At 31.9% G+C, this 23,033-nt stretch overlaps 3 protein-coding genes across 3 annotated transcripts; all 3 read right to left on the reverse strand.

Moving 5' to 3' along the window:
• Nucleotides 1–13,239: 13,239 nt before the first annotated feature.
• On the reverse strand, nucleotides 13,240–15,056 carry LOC25484862 (putative F-box/LRR-repeat protein At5g54820). Its single transcript, XM_024778781.2, has 2 exons — nucleotides 13,660–15,056; nucleotides 13,240–13,533 (listed from the first exon to the last, which is right to left on the reverse strand). Exons 1-2 carry the CDS (start codon nucleotides 13,849–13,851, stop codon nucleotides 13,249–13,251), a joined length of 477 nt encoding a protein of 158 aa, XP_024634549.1. The 5' UTR covers nucleotides 13,852–15,056; the 3' UTR covers nucleotides 13,240–13,248.
• Nucleotides 15,057–20,993: 5,937 nt separating this feature from the next.
• On the reverse strand, nucleotides 20,994–21,587 carry LOC25484863 (putative F-box/LRR-repeat protein At1g56400). The gene is made up of 2 exons (XM_013613871.2): nucleotides 21,423–21,587; nucleotides 20,994–21,292 (listed from the first exon to the last, which is right to left on the reverse strand). The coding sequence occupies exons 1-2, from the start codon at nucleotides 21,564–21,566 to the stop codon at nucleotides 21,008–21,010; spliced, it is 429 nt and encodes a 142-aa protein (XP_013469325.2). The 5' UTR covers nucleotides 21,567–21,587; the 3' UTR covers nucleotides 20,994–21,007.
• A 179-nt stretch (nucleotides 21,588–21,766) lies between these two features.
• On the reverse strand, nucleotides 21,767–22,687 carry LOC120579289 (putative F-box/LRR-repeat protein At1g56400). The gene has a single exon (XM_039831170.1). The coding sequence runs from the start codon at nucleotides 22,685–22,687 to the stop codon at nucleotides 21,767–21,769; it is 921 nt and encodes a 306-aa protein (XP_039687104.1).
• Between the last annotated feature and the right edge of the window lie 346 nt (nucleotides 22,688–23,033).

Here is a 23,033-nt window from a genome sequence, read left to right on the forward strand (position 1 = left end):
GTTTATTTTCGTTTTCTGCACTCAAATGTAAGAAAATCCAATCCAATATCAAGCTACAAAAAGGTGTGATAGACCCTCCACTATATCACTACTTAAAACTTGCGGTTTTCCTGCGGAATTACCTGCGGAGTTTGGTCCAAATTCCGCACGAAATCAGTTTCCTGCGGATTTTGACAAATGATTTAGGTTCCAAGGTAATAGCTTCCCGGATCATTGTTTCCTGATATATCAGTTTAGGTGCTTAAGAATTTGTAAGCAAATCTAACTTCCATGTAGTTGTTTGTATACTTTTCAAGATACCAAATGATCCTCTCTTGGGTTCTTTACGCGTAAATGTTGACTCCTATTGTCGATAGTTGATGAAGCACTGTTGTTATAATTGTTTGGATTGCAAAAAAGTTGATGTCCACTTGATATAGGCCTAGTTTTATTCCACAATATATATTTTTTTATACTGATGCACAAAACCTTTCTTCACATGAAATAATTTTGTTATTCTCTTCTCTGTCATTTATTGTATTTTGTTTACAAAAAATATTTGCAGAGCTTGGTCCATATACTCTAGACTTTACTTCAAGTGGCCGGTATATGGCTGTTGTTGTCGTAAGGGCCACCTAGCAATGGTGGACACGATGAATCTGAGCCTGATCAGGGAGCTTCATGTACCCTTAAGTGAGCTCGCTTTGTTTGGTTTTACTTACTAATAACTTAATAGTTTAGTTTAAAAATGTTTGTTTGATTTTATCTTCTTAAGAGTGATACTCATCATGCCTTCGTTTGGATGGGACCATTTAGGGCTGTGTAGAAGCTACTGAGAGAAGCACTAAAACAAGTTTTTTGAGCTTTATTTAAATTTTAAAGCATTCTATTACATAGAAGCAGGAAGGTTTTTATTTTGATTTTTTGTCTAATGTTTTTAAGGTTTTTACTTGTTCAAGAATTAGACTTCTTCTCTTTTCCAATATTAAGCTATCACTTTGGTATTCCAGTTCTTTTATAATAAAATGAGCATTTAAAGATCTAACTATAGCAAATACAAGTAGCATGTCAAAGTTCTAACCATAGCATTTAAAGTTTTAAAAATGAGCATTTAAGAATTGGAATACCAAATTTATTCCAAATTTTTATTGGAGTATTTCTTTTGTTTTGATTTACAAAAGCAGTTCTAGCCTATATCCGACAACTTTCTTAATTCAAACCTTGCTTTTTAAATGAAACTACAATAATGAGTGCAAGTAACTTAACTGTATTTTACCTCATAATAATCCGTCTCCATTAACAAAGTGTCTTCAATAATTTGAGCTTATAATATGCAAGATTGCAGCCCAACAACTGAAAGTGGCAACAAAAACATAAAATCATAATCCAAATACAACCATCTCATAGAAATAAAGTCTTCCAACAATGAGGAATAAAATAAAACATGTGAATATACATATTTTGTGAGAGCCAAAAATAAAAACAAAATGAGGGAGTTGAACTACCAAAACATCATATTTCAAGCATTTTCAAACAATAAACACAAGATAAGGTCTCATTCCCTCGATTTATCAATGTTTGGGTGGCGATTTTTTTCTTCTGTCATGAACCTGTTCAAGATATGTTTTTCGAACTAGATTGTTCTTAATTCGACAAATATAAACCGAATTGAAACAATATCTGTTGTTTTTGATTTTTTGTTGTTGTATGTATATATGATGTTGCATGTTTCAGAAATAGACCACTTTGATTGCCTTAGAAGCAATAGACTTTCCATTACTGCTCTTTCCAAGCGAGAACGGTTGGAGAGAAATGTAGCGGAAGGGAGAGTGCATAGGAGGAGAGGGAGAGGAAGGGGGATGCCGTGTTGATGGTGATGAACCATCTCAGGTGAACGAGCCTGAGCCCCAGCCCGAGAAGTACCATATGGAGGAGGAGGAGGCAGAGGTGGAGAATGCAGATGATGATGAGCAATCACAGGTGGAAGTGAAGGTGGAGCCTCAACCATTGAATGACTATTCCGGTGGCCCACATGAAGTGTATATTTACTCACCAAGTACCAACTTCATGTGGCCTATTGCATGTCTGAAGGAGTAGTAAATTTCTACAACTTAAACTTTTTTGTACTATGTTTTTTTTATGTAAACTGGAGTTTATGGTTATTTTTATTTATGTAAATTGAACTTAAATGTAACATGATATTAATTTTTATTTCTGATTACGTGTGGGGACCGACTGACGACTGCCCTTGCTTACCTGTATAAGAAGCTTAACAGTGGAGCCCATTATAAGATTTTATAGTTGGCTGACTACTTGACCTTGTTATATGTTTAAATAATAATGAATTGCCTATTTTTTTACATGTCTATTCTTGTTTTTTGTACTAATACTTATATGTCGTTGACTTTGCAGGCTTTTGTATTTCAACACTTTCATGGAATCAGGGCCAAATATTATTGGACTGGAAATAGGGAGGATCAACACCTACATGCTATTAAGTTTGTTTTCTTGAAGGATCGATCGGTCAGAGATCCCACAAGATTGCATCAGGATCACTTGAATCTTGGGTATGTGCTAATAAACCCGGATCAGGCCCACCACCAAACATGTCTGTTTGAGGAAATCAATCTTAACTCTAGATGGCTCAGATACAGACCTTGTAAGGTCCAATATTAACTGGAGCGGGTGTTCCGCAAGTTTGGTTACATCCAATCCATCCTCAAGCATCCACATTACATTTTAAATCCCCAGACGACGGGGCAAGCGATTAGCCATCACTACATGCAATATCTTGGGTATGTGCTGACTTAGCAAGATTTGGGCAAGCCTGCTCCGACTGGTCTAGAAATGGCAACATGATACATGAGATGGTATTTTATTATCTCACATCCAGTCATCATAACTCCACCGCAGGATGTTTATATACTGAGGCCACCCAAGTAGGAGGTCATTCACACGATTGTTGTCGAGAAACATGGAGATCAACATTCAATAGACTTTAGGTCGCTATTAGGGCGCGTCAGAGACCATGCCCTTGCTATCATAGGCAATGGTCTGGTGAGGAGGGAAGTCCGACTTGGATTTGTTTGCATGCAATTATACATGAGGCTTAGGGAGGGATTGTTTATCTTTGTGAGTGTAGGGAAGGATTAGTTTTATTACTATGTTGTAACCTATGGATAATTTATGTTTTTTCATTTGTGTTCGAATCCTTTTGGATTGTAACATTTGAATATTTGCGACTTTATTCTAATTTTATGTTACATGTGTGTGCTGTTTCATATATTCTTATTAATTTATTTGCTTATCATTTGTTTTGACGCTTGTTTAAATCAATCTTGATTCGTCAATTTGCTAAAAAAATTGTGTTGACTGGCGAACACATATTCTGCCTTTGTGTTGAAATAGTTCGGAAAATATAACCCGAACTGCATGTTAAAAAGTTCCATACATATAATCCAAACTATGTCAATTTTTACACTAAAAATTTGCCTTTAAAAATGGTCTTATGGGGGTTTCGCACATTTCAGATTATATTTTCTGAACAACTGTGCAAGATTTTGGAAAATATAATCCGAATGACACATTTACAAGATTTTAGAACAGTTCGAATTATATAATCCTAACAAATGATCTTTTGAAAAAAAAAAATATAGCACGTGAGAAACACATAGGTGGTAAAAAGTAATAGTCTATGTTTTATTGAGTCCGATATCGGATTTAACAAAAACTGGCCCAACCAACTAGCGAACACCTTACAATATAAAATAAAGAAATAAAAAAAAAAACCCTACAATTCCTCTCTACTGTCATAATTCTCTTCCTTGCGCCTCTATGTTTCAGCACCACGGAGCTTTCTCCTTTCACATCATTGATTCACATTTTATTCATATTGAAGTTTAGATTTATATCTGTTATTACATCATATTATTATATCATTTTGCTTTTCGATTTGAATATTTGGCTGGACCTTTGTGCATGTTTAATAGCAATTCTCAAAACATATTGTATCATATCATAATCGTTTTTTATTTTTTAATTTGTTTATGAATCAGGGCCGTCTTAACAAATTCATAGGCCCGGTTTTAATTTTATAAGGGATGCAAAAAAAAAAAAAAAATCTGAGCCCCATAAAAATAAATAAGTTATTTAAAAAAAAATATTAAAAATCACACTTTTGTGGGTCTTGAACATATGACCTCACACTCCTCAAAAAGTGGCCACACCACTAAAGCAAGCTATACAAATTAAATTAATTTTCTTTTAATAGATATATAACTATTATTTTCGTGGCTTACATATAAAAAAAAAAATTTGGGCCCCAAAAAATTGGAGGTCCGGTGTCGTCGCCCAACCTCGACGGGCTATGGGCCGGCCCTGTGAATCAGTATTTTTATTTGTTTGTTTTGAATGCAACAATCTTTTCATTGAGGGTTTTGTATTTTCATACTTGATACGTGTAATGTAGTTTTCTTTTTGATTTATATAGGCTGTTTTATATGATTAAGTGCATGTTTGGATTGGTTTATTTGAGCTTATATATTTGGGAGAACTTATGAAAACAATTTATGACAATTTTCAAAAGCTTTTTCCAGCTTATTTTCATATGTTCTCTTATATGGCTTATAAAATTAACCTTATAGCATATACAAAAATACTCCATCCGTTTCAAAATACATGTCCAAGTCAACCACTTCACACATGCCAATGCACAATTTTGACTGTTAATATCTTTAATTATCTAAAGTAAAAAATTTTAAAAATTTAATATTTTCAAAATATTTGTCAAGACAAATCAAACAACATCTTACATGCTAATATTTGTATTTATACATTAGTTAAAAAGTATGGTCAAAGTTAGTCAAGTGAATAGTACACATTGCAAAAATTGGACATGTATTTTGCAACGGAGGGTTTTGTATTTTCATACTTGATACGTGTAATGTAGAAAATTAAGTGCATGTTTGCAGAAGAATCTTTTTTTTTTTTGTTATCTTTGCTATAGTAATAGCTTATGCTTAAACATAAGTACTTGGGCTTTAAGCTGAAAATAAGTTGTTTATTGAAACAAACTCTAAGTTTTGTTTTTAAGTTATATAGTTTGTGTTTTTTTCTTTCTTTCGAAGCAGACTTTGATTGCTCCATCTGCTCCATTGAGACACAAGAATTAGCATATGGAGGAAGACAACAAGAAACCGAAAACAATGGCGTGCTCCGAGTCTGATGAAGAGCAGGACCGATTAAGCAATCTCTCAGACGAATTGATTATTCATATTTTGTCTTTCCTAACAACAAAAGAGTCTTACCGAACAAGTGTTCTATCTACAAGATGGGAGTCGATATGCACAAAGATCCCCAACCTTGACTTTGAATTACCAAAGACTACGAACCCTATGTCGTCCAAAGCAATCCAATCTGTATATGCAGCTCTCCTAAGACGCACCGAAAACTTAAGAAAACTAAGGCTCTATAGTGACAATGGTTGCACACCATATGATATGCACTTGTGGGTTTCAAAAGCATTAGACCTCAAGGTTGAGGAACTTGAGTTGGATTGTAGGTCCGTCGAGAAACCAACCTTATTGCCCCTTAGGCTTTCCATTTCTAAGTCGCTCGTGGTCTTAAAATTGCGGGGCAGAACTCGACCAAGACTTAATTTTTCTTCTGATGTGTGTTTTCCGTCACTAAAGATTCTTAAACTCCAATTTATTGTGTTCAATTCTATAGCGGATGATCATATAGTGAGTATGATCTTGCTAATTTTCTATCTCATTGTCCACATCTTGAGGAATTTGTTTTACATGACAGCATGAAACAGGAGATAAATATTGTCTCTTTTCCCTCATTAAAGAGAGTATTCATTTGTTTGTTTATGCCTGTTACTGTTGCTGGTTCCAAAGTTTGTCCAGTGAAAATTAACAAGATCGTCTACCCGTGCTGCCGCACGGGTCATATACGATTAAAAACATAACTTGAATAGATATAAAATAGCCACAAATTCTTTGACAAAACAATACAATTCTTTTGAATCTCAGGTCAACATTTACCTATCACCGTGCAAAAGTAGCATCTCAGCCACAACAGCAAAACTGATTTGATTTCACACTTAAAAACTACACATTGCACAAAACTTTTTTATATACCACATTTGATGTAGTGTTGATGTAATTACCATCTTCATCAATCAATAGAATTTTCAGTCCGTTTCTTGATGTAACTATAAATACCAGCATGATAATAATAATGTAAAGATAATAGAAGATTCACTTTAATAGAAATAACATGATAAACATTGATCCACGTCTTTTTTTTTTAAATAATCCACATCCTTTCTTGTATTACAAAAAAAAAACCTTGATCCACATCAATGATATGATGATAGGAGTCATTTTTTTATGTTTTGGATCAAGTTTAAGATATATTCAATTTCTTCTATAGACTCTATCTGAATGCTCTAAGATGTGTTCATGAATGTAAGAGAAGTATTGAATATAAAGTAAGAATAGAGATTTATACTACTTGGAGAAATTGAATATTTTTTTTAGGCAAGAGAACTCATCATTTCATTAAGAATAAAATCATGAATACAACTTGTACATAAAACAACTCATGAATACAATTTGGTTCAATCTCATAAACTTGAGGATTAGTTGTGTATCCACTCAAGCCACTGCATCAACTTGCCTCCTAGTAAGCTCTACCACAGAATTTGTAAATACAGGTCAACTCAGATAAATCCGGTGTCGTGGGAAGTGGAATTAACATGATCATCTACTATTGTAAAATCTAACTCCAAAATGATGTTGTCAGTATTCAACTCATGAATCTGCTTTATACCATAGTATAAACCATATGCTTCCCCTTTTGTTACACTTATTTTGGATTGGAGTCTAATAGATTTGACTTGAAAAAAATTGCCATACACATCACGAAATTACCATGATTGCAAGTTATGGCTCTACAGCAGCACCACTTACTAAGCTCCACATGTGATAGTGATACTGCAGATTTGAAGAATAGATCGTTGAAATCATCTGCCTGCAACCGAACAGCCTCCATCGTGCATTCCTGTACCTGTGTTGCTACCATATTGATGTAGAAACATGACTGTCCATAAATAGATACTGAACAAAAGACTTCTTCAATTTTTTGGTGAATTAGGACAGATATAAAACAGATGCACACTTTCAAAACTTTTAGGGGATGCATATCTTTAAAAGCAAAGAGCAATATGAATATGAATGAATCCTAACACATTAGTAATGCACTACATTCGAAAAAACATCTGTTAGCATGTGGGAAGGAAGCTTATCAAATATCATACTTTCACCAAGAGATCATAATGACTTATCATAACTATACCTGCCCATAAATTATGATGGTAACAATTCCAAAAAAGTTCAATGAAAAAAGAAATTCCAGAAATTTGTGAGAAGCAAAGCCTGTATGATTGTAGTTTCCCCACAAATGTAAATGAAAAGGACTACACCAAACGATAAAGTGGGGAATCGAGAGTCATAAGCATTGAAAGAGTAGATAATCAACAACCTAATAGTTTGAAAGTGAACAAATTTTTTATTCATTAAGATGTTTAGAAGTCAGTCAATGTCCATTTCTAGAGCTCTTTAACTGCAAATTTTTATATGAACACTTGAGTTTTAAAATACTTTCCAGAATAAATAGCTCCTATTGTGTATTGAATTAGAAATTTAAATTCTATAGAAATCAAACACAATAACTACAAAAAAGTCTACCTAAATTTGATAAAATGAGTGAAAGGGAATAAGAATAAAAAAGATCTATCAAACACTTAGAATGAAAAGTGGCTTTCTTAAAAGGGAATGACGTGTAACTGATAATTTTTTTTTTGAATCAGCAAATATTATTCTCGACAGGTTTGTGTAAGACACACTAACCCGCGGTAAAACCAAGAAAAACGATTACAAACTCGACACCGTATATATGCGGATCACCTTAACAACAAACAAAAAAAAACAGCAAAAACCTTTAAATAACCACAAAGAGGCGCCCCCTAAAGAACTGCATCTTTCCACACAAAAAATGAGGCTAAGGTATACATTAAATAGGACACCAGTGAGCTAAAAAACATCATCTAGACCTATAAAACACAACACACAACACAAAACGCATACCCCTGCCTCATGCTTCACGAAAAGAAAACAAAGGACAAAGGCTAGGCATAAAACAAAAGTGCAGCACCCAAAAGCACAAACAACACTACGGTTCCTAATGACAGTAATCATAAACCTGCTACCTAAAAACCAGCACCCTCACGCAGCCAACCTTGAGGCACCAAAACAAACATGCTGCCCCTCGAGGGCACACCGCAAAAGACATATTGAGAATCGTTAATCCATCTGAAGAACCTGAAAAGTTGTCGTTGGTGGCGCCGCCGGTGGTTTGGAAGATCGGTGATAGGTTGTGTGAAGAAGCCGGAGCAGTTTTGGATGAAGAGGAGGCGGTGAAGGAGTCTGTTTGGGTGGAGTGTGAAGAGGAGATGGTGAGATGCTTGGTCTCCGATGGATGGGGGGAGAGGGCTGGCGGTGGTGATGATGATAAGAGGAAGAAGAAGAAGAAAGGTGTGCTTGTTTTGGGAAAGAGAAAACGCGTGTGTTGTGTTTTGTTATCAGCAGCTGTTTGGTTTCCCTATGCGCGTGTATCAATTTTTAAAGAGTGAGTTTTGATCAACGGCTGAAGTGCTAACCTCCTCTAATTACAATGATCTAACGGTCTGGATAGATTGGAGCCAAAAAAGTAGGTTTAGGGTTTGGAAATTAGGGTAAGCATGTTTGCTAGGATTAGATATAAAGGATGCCCCGTCACTTGAAGTTCTTCATATTGCTGATGCTTCATTTTCTCCAAGAAAATATGAGTTTACAAACTTGTGCAATCTCGATCGAGCTACTCTTCGCATTTCTAAGCATGTGGATTTTAACAGTTTGTATTCACTCTTGAGAGATCTTTCTAGTGTTAAATCATTAACTATCAGTTATGAAATTATTCATGTAAGTTTCATAATCTTTTTTTCTTTTTTTAATGATAAGTTCCATATTTATTTACTCATATGCAATACTTTTTTTTTTATGCAGTTTCTAAGCATGGAAGATAATATTGACAACCTACATCTTGTCACTTTTCACAATTTATCATCTTTATGGGTTGATATCTGAAAAATGTTGTTGGAATGTGCTTGTTAGCATACATTTGCACAATTTTTTTTAAAATTGTAAAATATATTAATAAGCTCAAAATCTATCACAAGACGTGCAAAGATTGAGCGAAAGATACTTGGAATTTGCAAATAAAACCGATAAAAAAATAATTAATTTTGCATGCATGCTAGTGTTAATGAAAAGTTATAACAAATGGTTCACAGTTATCACAAGACGTGCAAAGATTGAGCGAAAGATATTTGGAATTTGCAAATAAAACCGATAAAAAAATAATTAATTTTGCATGCATGCTAGTGTTAATGAAAAGTTATAACAAATGGTTCACAGTTATTATCAGTTATTTATGATAAGATGCATTTAATAATATCCATGATTTTGCTTGTTTTTTTTTTTGCCCATGTAGACAATATTACACGAAGCAATTATGTGTTTGTATATATTCGTTGAGAAGTTCTAATAACCATAATATTTGGTATCGTTTACATGCAGAAAAAGTTTGAAACCGAAGAGGTTGAAAACATAGGTTGGGTGGGGCCATCCGAAACTCTTACATGTCTTTCAAACAATCTCATTATATTTGAATTTAGAGGAATTCAAAACGTACAAAAAGAGTTGAACTTTACCCGATACATTATAAATCGCTCAAGTAATTTGAAGAAGGTAAAGATTTTCACTCCAAATTCAAACAAACCAGTAGAAAGAAACTTAATCGAGGGGTCAAACAAATCTTCCGTCGTAGTATGGGTATGAAGTTTATACACTTTCTTTTCTTTAATACTTGAATTTATATATTTATGAACGAGAAATGTAATATTTGTTAGTATGATGTTGTGGGATGGTAATAGAACTTCCACCCTCCCCTATTGCTCCAGATATTAACTCTGACCATCAACACAACTTAATATCAAGTGAAATTGACAAAACTACATTCCTGAGTCAACTGTTAATGTACATCCACAAAATTTGATTAAGGAGTATTTTAATAAGTTATAACTAAAAACAGTTAAATGTACCTTAATGTGCATATTGTTAAAATACCTCTTTTAACAAATAAGTGGGTGTAAGTCAACAGTTTCTCAAGACACTTGCTAGAATACACTCACTCAATTTTAAAAGGAGTAAGTTAGTAAGTGATAACTAAAAATATGTTGAATACACTTTAAGGTGCATGTTTCTAAAATACTCCTTCATAAAAAAAAACTAACGGGTGTTTTCTAGTAAATCTCACGGTGCTACTAATTTACACTTGTCTAAAAATATTAAGGTATACGTTTGCAACTTACACGCACTTGATTTCGACAAAGACCAATTTTCACTATTTTAAACCACTTGAAATTAAAGGATAGTTTTGTTAATTTACTTGATTTTCTTTTTAAAAAATTGCACAACTGTTTCTCAACGTGGATACAATGTTTAGATTAATCACACAAGCCTCTTTCTTCCAGTGCCAATTATAAAATCAATATCCACTGTCCCTGAACTATGCATCACCCTTAGATATGCTTGAAACAACAGGAATATAGTGTTTTTTAATATTAATAAATAGTATATAGAAAGATGTAATATTTATTTTTATAATCTTACGATTTATTATTCAATATTCGTTACAGGATATTAATTCAATTTGAAGATCATTTGAAGTCTTCAAGGATTCAATGAAGACTACTTCAGATTTATAATCCATCTATCAAAACCTATACAACAAAATTGGTTTGTTGCATTGAACATGTTTGGTGTGCTTTATTTTTATTTTATTTTTTATGCTTAGTTTTGTTTTGATGCTGTTGTGCTTTATTAATCTGACTTGGATGATACCTTGGATATATTTTTTTTATTTGAAGTTATTTATTCAGAATACCCAGTTGCTTATTTGTTACATATTTAGAGTCGGATTGGCAGTGCCTTATTTTTAGCTTATTAAATTAATATATATAGCGTATAAACTCGTATGATTTCAGTAAAAAGTTTCTCTTATAAGCCAATAGTAATTTGTCAAGAGATTATAGACATCCATAATTTTTCTAAATCCAACCAACACCTATTTTTTTTCTGAATCTCTTTCCTTCAGTTACATCAGTACTAACCTATTACATTTATCATATTACTCTCTTTATTTCCTTTCACTTATTGTGTTAGTGAGTATGAGTATCACAAATCATTTTTCTTTTCTAATGGGTGAAAACGTCGGACACAATAATGTCATTGGGCCTATTTATAAGATTAATTGAATATATATATATACTAAATCGATAGTAGTGGACATCTCTATTTCTTTTGAGAAATGGAGAGGATTTCGACCCTATATGATCCTTGACTTGATTACGTGGGTGCTTTCAAATCTTGAGGTCCTACATTAGTAACAACCTACCCTTAGTTGCCTTAAGTTAGTATTTGCATGGGTCCAACTGCTGTAGGCTGTAGCCAAAAAGAAATTGATTAACAATTATCCATGTATGCATGGTAAAAAACTGTTCTTCAAGTCCCCTTGAATAAAACCTAACAAAAAAAAAGTCATCAATCAGAGGGAGTACACAGGAAGTCACTACAATTCTATGAATATGATTTGTCAATATAAAAATATGACAAAACAACCCCAATTATTTTAGTTTTAAAAAGGTGGTAGAATTTGATCTTGCATAATGGCTACCATCGATTTCCTCATTAATGTTTGACATGCATCCCCTCACTTTTCTCTGCAAAGTAAACCCTATATCTTGATCATAAAAAAGCCAATTTCTGCATAGTCTTAGAAGTTAAGCAAAATGTGTTTCTGATATTTTCCAGAGGTTAACTTGTTTATTTGCATCAAAAGTTCTTCATTTCCTACCGGCGGAAGTACAAACAACTGGTTATCCCTAGACCTATTCCAGTGTTAAAAAACGTAACACTTGATATTCGTCCTTTTTTCAAAATAAAAGGCATGATGAAAAAACACAGCGGATGAAAATGGCATGATGAAAATTTACTGAAAAAACAAATTTGATTTATTACAAAATCCGTAGCAAAATCCCCAGGTATTCCTACGGATATTTTTCGCATGAAAGTCTGCAGGAAATTCACAAATTTCTACTTGTGAAAAATGGTATGTGACACAAAAAACAAAAATGATATTGAGGTTAAGAAATAACGAGAAGAGAGAGATAGAGAGAGAGAGAGAGAGCCATTTTGCCAAGCCAACGACATGATCAATTCATCCCCCCTCTATTCGATTATTTTTTTTTCATCAAGATTCGTAGTAAAGGTTAAGAAATAGAAGAGTACATTGAGGTAATGCCACATGGTTCTCGATTGCAATCGAAGTGCTATGTAACACTAAATTTTAGAAAAAGTGCAAATGTTTCCCATTATATATATTTTACAAGTTTATGTTTGTGACAATATAAATTTTTAGCTGATACTTTGTTGTTGCAATGTTTAAGAGAAACATCTCTAATGCAAAACCCACTTTATGTAGTTTCTTATATTATTTTTTTTAAAGAAAAAGGAAACAATATAGAGAAAATAGGATAAGGTTTCGTCATAATAGGATAATATTTTCCAAATATGAAAACCAAAAGTGTATGCAAGAGCAATGTGTTGTATTTATTTTGAAAACCAGGTACACTGTCTGTACACGGTTTTTGATGTTATTAATATAATTTAGCCAATTGAAAAAAGTGTATGCAAGGGTTGAAGTCAAATTATTGATTCTCCACTTATCCTAATTAAATATTGAATTTTAGTCACCGGACTACCTTATCAAAATAAATAAAAAAATGTATAATTGTTTTCTTCTTAAAATACAAAAGAACGTAGAGGAGAAAGTTGAAAAGTAGCAATACTTGGGCACATTTAAGAAAAGGGTTGCACTCAAGTGGAATATTGACTTTAGTTAAAATTGTTCATGACTAAGCAAGTGTTGGACTCAAGTGAAAAACGAACTTTAATTAAGTACGAAATATTTGCGAGTACTAAATATATTATCATGCAACAAGACTTTTTTTTTTAGGAAATGGAACAAAGACTTTATTGAATAATCTAGTATTACAAGATCACATTACTCAAATGAAAAACAATGTATTCCACATGATTATCATCAATCAATTGTTATTTGCAAATTCTCTGAACGCTCCGGAGCTTTGAGTAATCGTTGTGCACGACGACGGTGAAACTCAATATTTCCATCTTCATTCGACAACTTAATATTAATCTGTTCCAAAGCTTTCCCTTTCATTAGAAAGCAACAAGTCCTAAGTTCTTGGTTTGTGGCTCTCGATCCAAATATTTCTATCATCTTCAAAGTATTTTGCAAGCATTGAGCAAACACTCGACGCGTTTGCCAAAATTTCTCAAGGTCTGTAAGATAGGGAAGTCTATAGTCCTGTAATGTATACGAGAAAACATTCAAAAGTGTTAAAAATCAAACCACATAACTATATTTCAATAACTACTATGTAAAATATTGAGAGAAAATGAGAGACATGAAATGTAACGGTATTTGACTCACCTTAAATATAACTTGTTGACTTATGTCCAATGTGAGTTTTTCTAGCAACGGGCAACTGTTAAGCAAGAATTCAAATCCACAAAGCTCATATTTATGCATTTGTGTTTTTAGAATCAAATGTCTTACATTCAAATAAGTTTTTGCACTCACTGTTACTAGGTCACCTGCGGATGGAGCAACCTTTTTGTGCATAACAAAAGACAAAATGTTTAGAAATAAACACAATAACAAATATCAATGTAAAATTAATCTATAATCACAAATTGGATGTCAACTAAATGAATAAAATTGTACCTGGAGTAGATAGCTGCAAACTGTTAGAATCTTAGCATCTTTGAAATCAATCAGTATTTGACATAGTCCATTGGCATGAAGTTTATAAAATTTTGGTTCTGTGGAAAAACCAATGTCTACCTATTCTATAACATTTGGACTTACACATATCTCTGAAGTAAACACATCCCCAGAATACTTGAAGAATTTAAGATTTGGTGCATCTAATTTGATACACTGTGTATCACACTTGTTTAGCACCATTCTTTTTAACCCAAGTTGTACAATATCTTTTAAATCAAAGTCCACCAAATTCCAACACCTCTTCAAACTCAAATTCTCAATAGTCTTGCAAGTTGATAACAACGTTTTGAGAGTATTCATGGGAACTTCAATCCAACCCAAAGAAACGTCTTTGAGTGCACCAAAGTTAAGAATATCCGGCATATCAAAACTGCATGAATACAATTTTAGTGATTTGAGCAACGATCCGAGTTGATAAACATGTGTTGGCAATTGGAACAGCGCATGTTTATCATCCAAATCATTCTCATTCCATTTGGGATTAGAGAAATCAAGAGTTAAATCTTTCACACCCCGTTGTGTCACGAAAGCAACACAACGTTCGATTGTTTCCCCACAAGTTTGAGGGTTTGAAACAGTGAGAGAAAACTTGTTAATTCGACGGCTAGTGAATTGTGCAATCCAATTTTTGATGAAGTCGATGAAAACTTCTCTCTGTCCTTGTTTGATTTCACCCGAAGTTGAATCAACAAAAAAGTTTTCGTTGAAGTCGAAGTTCGCATCGGATTGTCGTATCCTTAACCACTTTTTGTTAAGGATACATGTTGCAATGGCTAAGAGTATGATAGAAATGATTGCGGGAAGAAGTGATTCTGATGACAAAGAGAATATGTCACTGTTATCTCTTGCCATGGTTATGGTTTTGGATAAGAAGACGGAAATAATTTTGTAAGTGTGGTTTCTAATGAATACAAGAATGGTTGGTTTGTGAGTCTATGGGGGGTGTGTGTTCATTTATAAAGATTTGAATAGGTGTAAGTTCCAATGTATAAAGATGCAACCATTTAAAATTAAGGTATTGCTGAATTCAATGTATTAAATTGCGGTCTTAATTTTGAATTGATATTTTTTTCTTTATTGACCAAAAAAAATGAATTTAATGTTTGACCAAAAAAATAAGTTAATGATACTTCGTCCGTCTCATAATAATTGAGTCATCTACAAAAAAAAAAAATGTGTCTCAAAATAATTGACTCATTTCATTTTTCAATACAATACTTCCTCCGGTCCTTTATACAAGAAACAAAAGACATAAAACATCAGGACCAAGGAAATACATTGAAAATAGTTATCTTCATTTAATACACCTCTACATTTAAAAAAAATTCAATGAATACCCCTAAATTAATTACTCTTTATTCCGCCAACTTACTTACTTTTAATATTCTCTCATAATAAATAAGGGCACAAATGAAATTTAGTTTCAAACATACTTAAAACTTGGTCAATATTTCTTATAAAAAGGACCAAAAAAAAAATTCACTTTTGTTTCTAATAAAAAGGACCGGAGGGAGTATTTTTTTTTCAATTATAACTTTAATTAATATTACTTTCATGACTCTCGATTTAATATATTCTACTTTGAATTTATTATAATGGAGAATACACCAATACACCCTTTTGTCACTATTATAAGTAATAATCAATATTTTACAATTATTCAATTAATGATGTATATGATCTTTATTATAGATCAGATACATCAAAACCATTTGTCTCTCTCTTTCACTTATACTATTTTTCTTAATATGTGTGAAATGAAAAAAAGCTCAATTATAATTGGACGGAGGGAGTATACACTTTTTGAGTAATAAATTGAAGTCACATAGAAGCTTAATTATGTTGCAATAAGATCCAATCTTTGGTCAAAGGAGCGTTTTCACGATGAGTTATGAGTCTCTCCATTTATAACTTTCTCCATTTTTTCTATTTGGAGAGATAAAGACACACAAAATTTTGAAAAAAGTAAAAAATAATTGGACCTGCTTACGAGTTTTTTTTTTTTTTTTTTGACAAAGGACCTGCTTACGAGTTAAGATCCTCTCCATTTATTATTCTCTCTATTTGTTCCATTACCAAAATTTTAGTGTATAAATATTTAATTAATGTATCAAATTTCTTGACAAAAAAAAAAGTATCAAATTTTAGAAATGTGTGCATTTATATTATTTATTTATTTGAAAATTATAGTAATGAAGATTGTCATTTTATTTCATACATGGAGAGGATCCTTACTGGATTTAAAAAAGTGTATAACTAATGATAAACAATTTATTTCACACGGTCAAATTGATATTCGAAAATTCTTGAAAGCTTTGGAGCTTTGACTAAAAGTTGTGCACATCTACGGGACCACGACAATATTCCACATTACCATCTTCATTCTAGGGGCGGTACAAGGGCCAAGAAATCCAAGCAAAAAGTTTTTAGGCTTCAAAATTTTGAGCCAAAAAAAGACCTAAGAAAATTTTAATTTGGTTATAAATATATACACCGGTAAATAAATTGTAGACATTTTCATAGCATAATTGGTTGTTGAAAATGCATCAAATACTCTTGTCATGAGTCAAAATCTTGGACAACATAAATTTAATTTTTTTTTATAAATATTTTATAAGTAAAATTTATTTTAAAAGACCTCATTAACAATTTTGCTTTAGACCTTTTGATATATTGGACCAGCCCTCCTTCATTCCACAACTTAATATAATTAATAATATGTTCCAAAAAAATTCCTTGCATAAGAAAGCAACAAGTTATAAGTTATTCGTCTGTGGCTCTCAATCCTATTACTTCTACCACCTTCAAAGTATTTTGCAAGCATTGAGAAAACACTCGACGAGTTTGCCAAAATTTCTTAAGGTCAACATGATATGGAAGTGTATATATGGTCCTCTAATATATACGAGCAAACATTCAAAAGTGTTAAACCCAAAGCATATAACTATACATCAAATGACTACTATGTTAAATATTGAGAGAAATAGAGACTTGAAGTGTAAAGTATATTTGACTCACCTCAAATATAACTTGTGGACTTATGTGAAATGTGAGCCTTTGAAATGCTCTAACTTTCGGTTAGTGTACTTGCATCGCATTGCTTCATTCCAGTATAATAATGTCCAGAATCGACAAACAGGTGTGGGAAATAAAACGTAATAGTTTCCTCGCATAATTTGTGATATATATGAACTATATTTACATATAATTGGTGATTTCATATTAGATTGCTTGTGAAACAAATCGATAAGTGCTATACAAAATAACTGTAATTCCACACTTATCAATTATGCAACCAAACATTGATGAAGTTACCGTACCATGTTTTATCTACTTACAATTTTTATGCTACCAAATTTGCCACGTCAAATTTCTCCTATGAAGAGGAAAAAGGTAAGGAACAAGTTCATCCCTCTATGGAAACCTATTTATATACTCTCAATAGAGATACTCTAAGGGCATCGTTTAATTAAATAAGTTTTTCATCTCTTAAAAATTATCAATATTTGTTTTTCGTCCTCATAAAAGAAAGCTACATCCCTATAAACTTTCTACATTCGGTTTTGTCCTTGCTAAATTTATATTTGTTTATTGATCCTTAACCTTTTGAATATTTGAATGATTTTTTTTCTTCAAACATGTTTAGAACATTATAAAATGTTCCTCCAAAAAAAAACTCAAAACTTGGTTTCTAGATCTATACTTTTATTACTTTTATCTTGAACTTTTGTCGCATTCAAAAGTTCATATTTAATTCATCCGTTGTTAAAAAATTATATTTTTTTTATAAAAGAATGCTTGCAAAAAAAATCATTAAAAAATTTCAAAAGCTTAAGGATAATTAAACAAATTTGAATTCAACACTACAATAGCTACTTTTTGTGAAAAATTTATATATTTAATGTCCTTTCTTATTCGACTATATACTCCTCTTATTTTAATTATACATTCCCCTATCCCCCTCCATCCATCTCACTGTCTCGCGTATGACGGAAAATCTATTATATTCTCTAACTTATGATGTCTCGTCTAATAAGCTGATATAATAGCTTAAGGTTTTTATAGTGTATGTGATTGTAAACTTAAATTGATGTCTCACAACTAACATCAACAGACAAATTTACCCATGTACATGTCTAGCACTCTCTAAATCAAAAGATCAATTTTGGATTTCTAATTAGAAACGTATAAACTACGGAAATGGAAACATGGATATAAGAAGAAGAAGAAAAAAAAGGATTTATATATAACCGGCCATATCATGCATCCACATTAGAGTCATCGAAAACTACACAATAACAATAATAAATCTCTCCAAAAAAAAAAAAAAAACTAATTCCAACAATAAAGAGAATTAGTTAGACATATCAAGAAGAAAAGAGAATCAACATTAAAAACGATGTCTCAATCTTCTCCATCTTTAAGCTCTCTCCTTCTTGATTACTCTCTCTCTTTCTCTAGGTTATTTAGTTAAATGTATTTTGAAATAAACTATTTTATTATTTCATCAATCGGTTCATTCTCATCGATTGAGTGTATTATTTTTGCTATTTTTTTTTAACAGGCTAAAATTAATTATGTTAACACTAACAAAGTAATCTCTTTGGCATAAGGCGTACCAAAGAGGCTACTAAAGATTATAAGTTGTCAACCAAATAATTATAAAAGATGATTAATTAGCCAATGCTCAAACAAATTAACGGATTCGACCACCACCTCTGAATGCTATAAACAAAATTGGTGTTCTTTACTTTCAGCCACCAAAAAGAATAAATTTTTTCTATGAGATGAGATCCGTTGGTACCAGGTGTCAAACTTTATATTGACATCAAATCTCAATCATCCATTTAAGTTTAATCAAACACTTATAATTACTCATTTAAGGTCTCAAGAAATATCCATTTCATTTGGTGTAGTGAATCTCGCTCTTTATTTCTTTTTATGGTAAACAAATATAGTTCTTTAATTATAATATTCAAGTGCTGAAAAATAGTTATTTCAAACACGCAAAGAATATCAAGACAATGGAGATTACTTTATCGTTTTCTAAATGGATGCTTAAAAAAAAAAACTGATGTTATTAAAATTCATCTTCAAGGTAGTTATTTTATGATGAATAATTGACATAATACTTGTTGAAACACAGGATCAATGGGGCAATGATGTTGGATTGCCATTTGATCGTAAAAATAGAAGATAAAATCAACACTGATTAGAGATAGATAGAGTCAACACTTTATATTCAACGTATTTTTACCAAGTTTTTGGAAACTTTGATCCATTCATATGGAAAATATGATCTTTTGTCTTTAGAGTTAGTGCATGTTGATTTAATTTTGTTCACCCAGAAAATGCTTGCTGTTTTTTGAACTCCTTGAGCAAAGAACAAAATCGGGTGTTCCAGATATTGTGGGTTTTAATTTATTTTTTTGACACATGTGGATTTTAATTTTTTATTATGCATTGATCTTTCAAAAAAAAAATTTGCATTGAGGAGGAGATAATTATAGACAGGGATCATTGAATATTTTTTCATCTGTATTCTCTTTTCCCTTTCTCTCTTGTGAGCCGTCACCAAAACCCAAAGAGGGGTGATTTAGGGTATCCAAAATCACCCCTCTAACTCGTTTTTCTCTTTCCCTTTTATTGAAAAATAAGTGATTTTCACATTTATTTCGTTTTTTATTTTGTGATTTCGTCATCTTCGTGCGACGTTGTTTGTGTTTCTTGTTTCTCTCAGGTATTTGATCGGTTGATTAGTTTCGATCCGATGTAGATGCAATCAATGACTTTGGCGTCATCCACGTTGCAGATCCGGAGACATGAATATTCCGGATATTTAAATATAATCATATGTGTAGGCATTTGTACTTTGTCGTTTTATACTATTAACATGGATATTGTGAGCCTGTTCACAGATTCATCCTTTTTGTTTTTAGCGAATTTACATTATATCAATGTACTCTATCAATTTGAATGAATATCTTAATTTTATTTTGTAAAAAAAAAAAAAAAAAAAAAGACAGGGATCATTGAGAAAGGTAGGAAAAGATAGGGTCAACGTAACTCTTGATTCATCACCAATAAATTAAAAAAGAGTAAAATTAATATGTGATGAGTATCAAAACTAAGAAGATCATGAGATATAAGAGCCTTTTAAATTGAATGGAATTGTGTTAATATAAAGTTTGACACCTGATGTCAAATGGATTCTAACTCTTTTTCTATTTTTAATTATATATTTTAAGATGAGAATCTATAAAAGAATTTTTTTTTACTTATATAAAAGAAATTATATATGTTAAGAAATTTATTCAATATTACCTTTTTTTAAAAGATATTATATTACCTTATAATCAATAGAAATATATTTGATGGTTGTGATGATGTGATGCATATCTATTTATACAGATATTACTCATTAAGCAATTTCTCATAATTTTGTTTTAAGGAATCCTCATAAATGCTTATATACTACATTAAATATATGGAGTTGCTTATATTTCTTATAAAAAGAAAAGGAACAAAAATATAGAAAAAATATGAAAACATGTCTAGAAATATAAAAGAAAAAAAAAATTGTATTTATTTGCGAACAGGATGGGTATTGTATGGCTTGTGCTCGGTTTTCGCTGTCATTAATATCATTTAGCCGATAAAAAAATGTATAACTTTTTTTCCATAAAAAAAAAAAAAGAATAAAAAGAAGAAATTTGAATTTAGTCACCTTTAAGCAAGTATGTGTTTTATTATTTAATTATTTTAACATCAAAAGAAACCTAATCCAAAATACTCTTAAATATTTGCAAGATAAGTTGTAACTTAATACTGAACAAGATTTTATTGAATAAAACTTTAGTTAAGTACGAAAGATAGAATCATGGAACAAGACTTTATTGAATAATCTAATATTAAAAGATAGATTGCAATACTCAAACCACATTAAAAAAAAAAAAAAATCAAATGAAAAACAATTTATTCAACACTATCGTCAATCAATTGATATTCGCAAATTCTTTGAACGCTTTGGAGCATTGACTAAAAGTTGTGCACGTCCATGGCGATATTCCACCTTTCCATCTTCATTCCACAACTTAATATTAATCTGTTCCAAAACTTTTCCTTGCATAAGAAAGCAACAAGTCATAAGTTCTTCGTTTGTGGCTCTCAATCCAATTACTTCTACCACCTTCAAAGTATTTTGCAAGCATTGAGGAAACACTCGACGCGTTTGCCAAAATCTCGCAAGGTCTCTATAATAGGGAAGTCCATAGTCCTGTAATATATACAACCAAACATTCAAAAGTGTTAAAAATCAAACCATATAACTATATATCAATGACTACTATATATGTTAAATATTTGAGAGAAAAAGAGAGACATGAAATGTAAAGTATTTTACTCACCTCAAATATAACTTGTGGACTTATGTCCAATGTAAGTTTTTCAAGCAATGGGCAACTGTTGAGCAAGAATTCAATTCCACAAAGCTCATATGGATGCATTTGAGTCTTTAGAATCAAATGTTTTACATTCAAAGCACTTTGCATCCGCTCCGATTCATCTCCGGATGGAACAATCTTTTTTATAACAATGTTTCAATAAAAACATCAATTAGAAAAAAGATCAATTCAAAAAGTTGATAGAGTGGAGTACTAATCTAATATACTATGTATATGTTGATTCATATGAGATATTTAAATGTATGCACAAAGTAACCTACAATTTCTAAACACAAGCAAGAAATTAATTAAAAGAGTACCTGGAGTAGATAACTGCAAACTGTTAGAATCTTAGCGGCGGAGAAATCATGAAGGATTTGGCAGAGTTCATTGCCACGTTCATGAAACTCCGATTCTAGAGAAAAATCAATGTATACCTCTTCTATAGCCCTTACATTTATATCTGAAGTAAACACAGCCCCAGAATATTTGAAGTATTTAAGATTTGGTGCATTAAATATGAAATACTCAGCATCACACTTGTTTACCACCAATCTTGTTAATCCAAGTGGTTCATCTCCCAAATCAAAGTTTGCCAAATTCAAACATTTCTCAAGACTCAAATTATCAATCGTTCTACAAGTTGATAACAATTTTTTGAGAGTTTTGATTTCAACTTCAATCCAACCCAAAGACAAATCTTTGAGTGCAACAAAGTTATGAAGATTTTGCATATCAAAACCACATGAATACAATTTAAGTGATTCAAGTGATGATCCGAGTTGATAAACCTGCGTTGGCAATTGGAACAACGCATGTTTACAATCCAAATTGTTGTCTTCCCACTTAGGATCAGAGAAATCAAATGTTAAATCTTTCACGCCCTGTTGTGTCGCAAAAGCAACACAACCTTCAATTGTTTCCCCACAAGTTTGAGGGTTTGAAATCGTGAGAGAAAACTTGTTGATGTCATGGCTAGTGAACTGCGCAATCCAATTTGTGATAAAGTCGAGGAAAACTTTTCTCTGCGCTTGTTTGATTTTATCGGAACTTGAATCAACGAAGAAGTTTTCATTGAAATCGATGTGGTCTTCGGACTGCCATATCTTTAACCAGTTGTTAAGGATACTTGTTCTCCTTGCGGCTTCTTCGGAAGGTAGGAAAGAAACGATTGCAAGACGAAGCGATTCTGATATCAAAGAAAACAATTCCATGTTATTTCTTGCCATGGTTTTGATTATGAATATACGATAATGATATGTAGGGTTACTGTGTTTAGTGATAGTGGTGAATTATTTGGGCATAGGTTGTATGTATTTATATAGAACGATCAATGTATAGAGATGCAAACCTTTGGAAGAAACGTTTTGGTGAAAAGGTGTTATGATGATATTTTTCTTTTAATTTTTGATTGATAGCTTTTCATCTGTAGACATGTCATAATGTTTCGGTTCGAAAAAGCTAATAGTAGTAAATAATTTAAGAGATTAGTTAAGGAATGTCTAACTAAGGTATTTGGTTAATAATTTTACAAAAATAAATTTTGTGATTTATAGTTGTGCTAATTTGTATCTT

Source organism: Medicago truncatula, chromosome 1, assembly GCF_003473485.1.
Source record: "Medicago truncatula cultivar Jemalong A17 chromosome 1, MtrunA17r5.0-ANR, whole genome shotgun sequence".
Taxonomy (NCBI): Eukaryota; Viridiplantae; Streptophyta; class Magnoliopsida; order Fabales; family Fabaceae; genus Medicago; species Medicago truncatula.

Coding starts and splice junctions, on each gene's coding strand:
- LOC25484863 (XM_013613871.2), bottom strand. CDS start 21,566: ATGCAAAGTGCTTTGAATGTAAAACATTTGATTCTAAAGACTCAAATG. Junction 21,293..21,422: donor GTCCACAAGTTATATTTGAG/GTGAGTAAAATA, acceptor TATATATTACAG/GACTATGGACTTCCCTATTA.
- LOC120579289 (XM_039831170.1), bottom strand. CDS start 22,687: ATGGCAAGAAATAACATGGAATTGTTTTCTTTGATATCAGAATCGCTT.
- LOC25484862 (XM_024778781.2), bottom strand. CDS start 13,851: ATGCACAAAAAGGTTGCTCCATCCGCAGGTGACCTAGTAACAGTGAGT. Junction 13,534..13,659: donor GTCAACAAGTTATATTTAAG/GTGAGTCAAATA, acceptor TATACATTACAG/GACTATAGACTTCCCTATCT.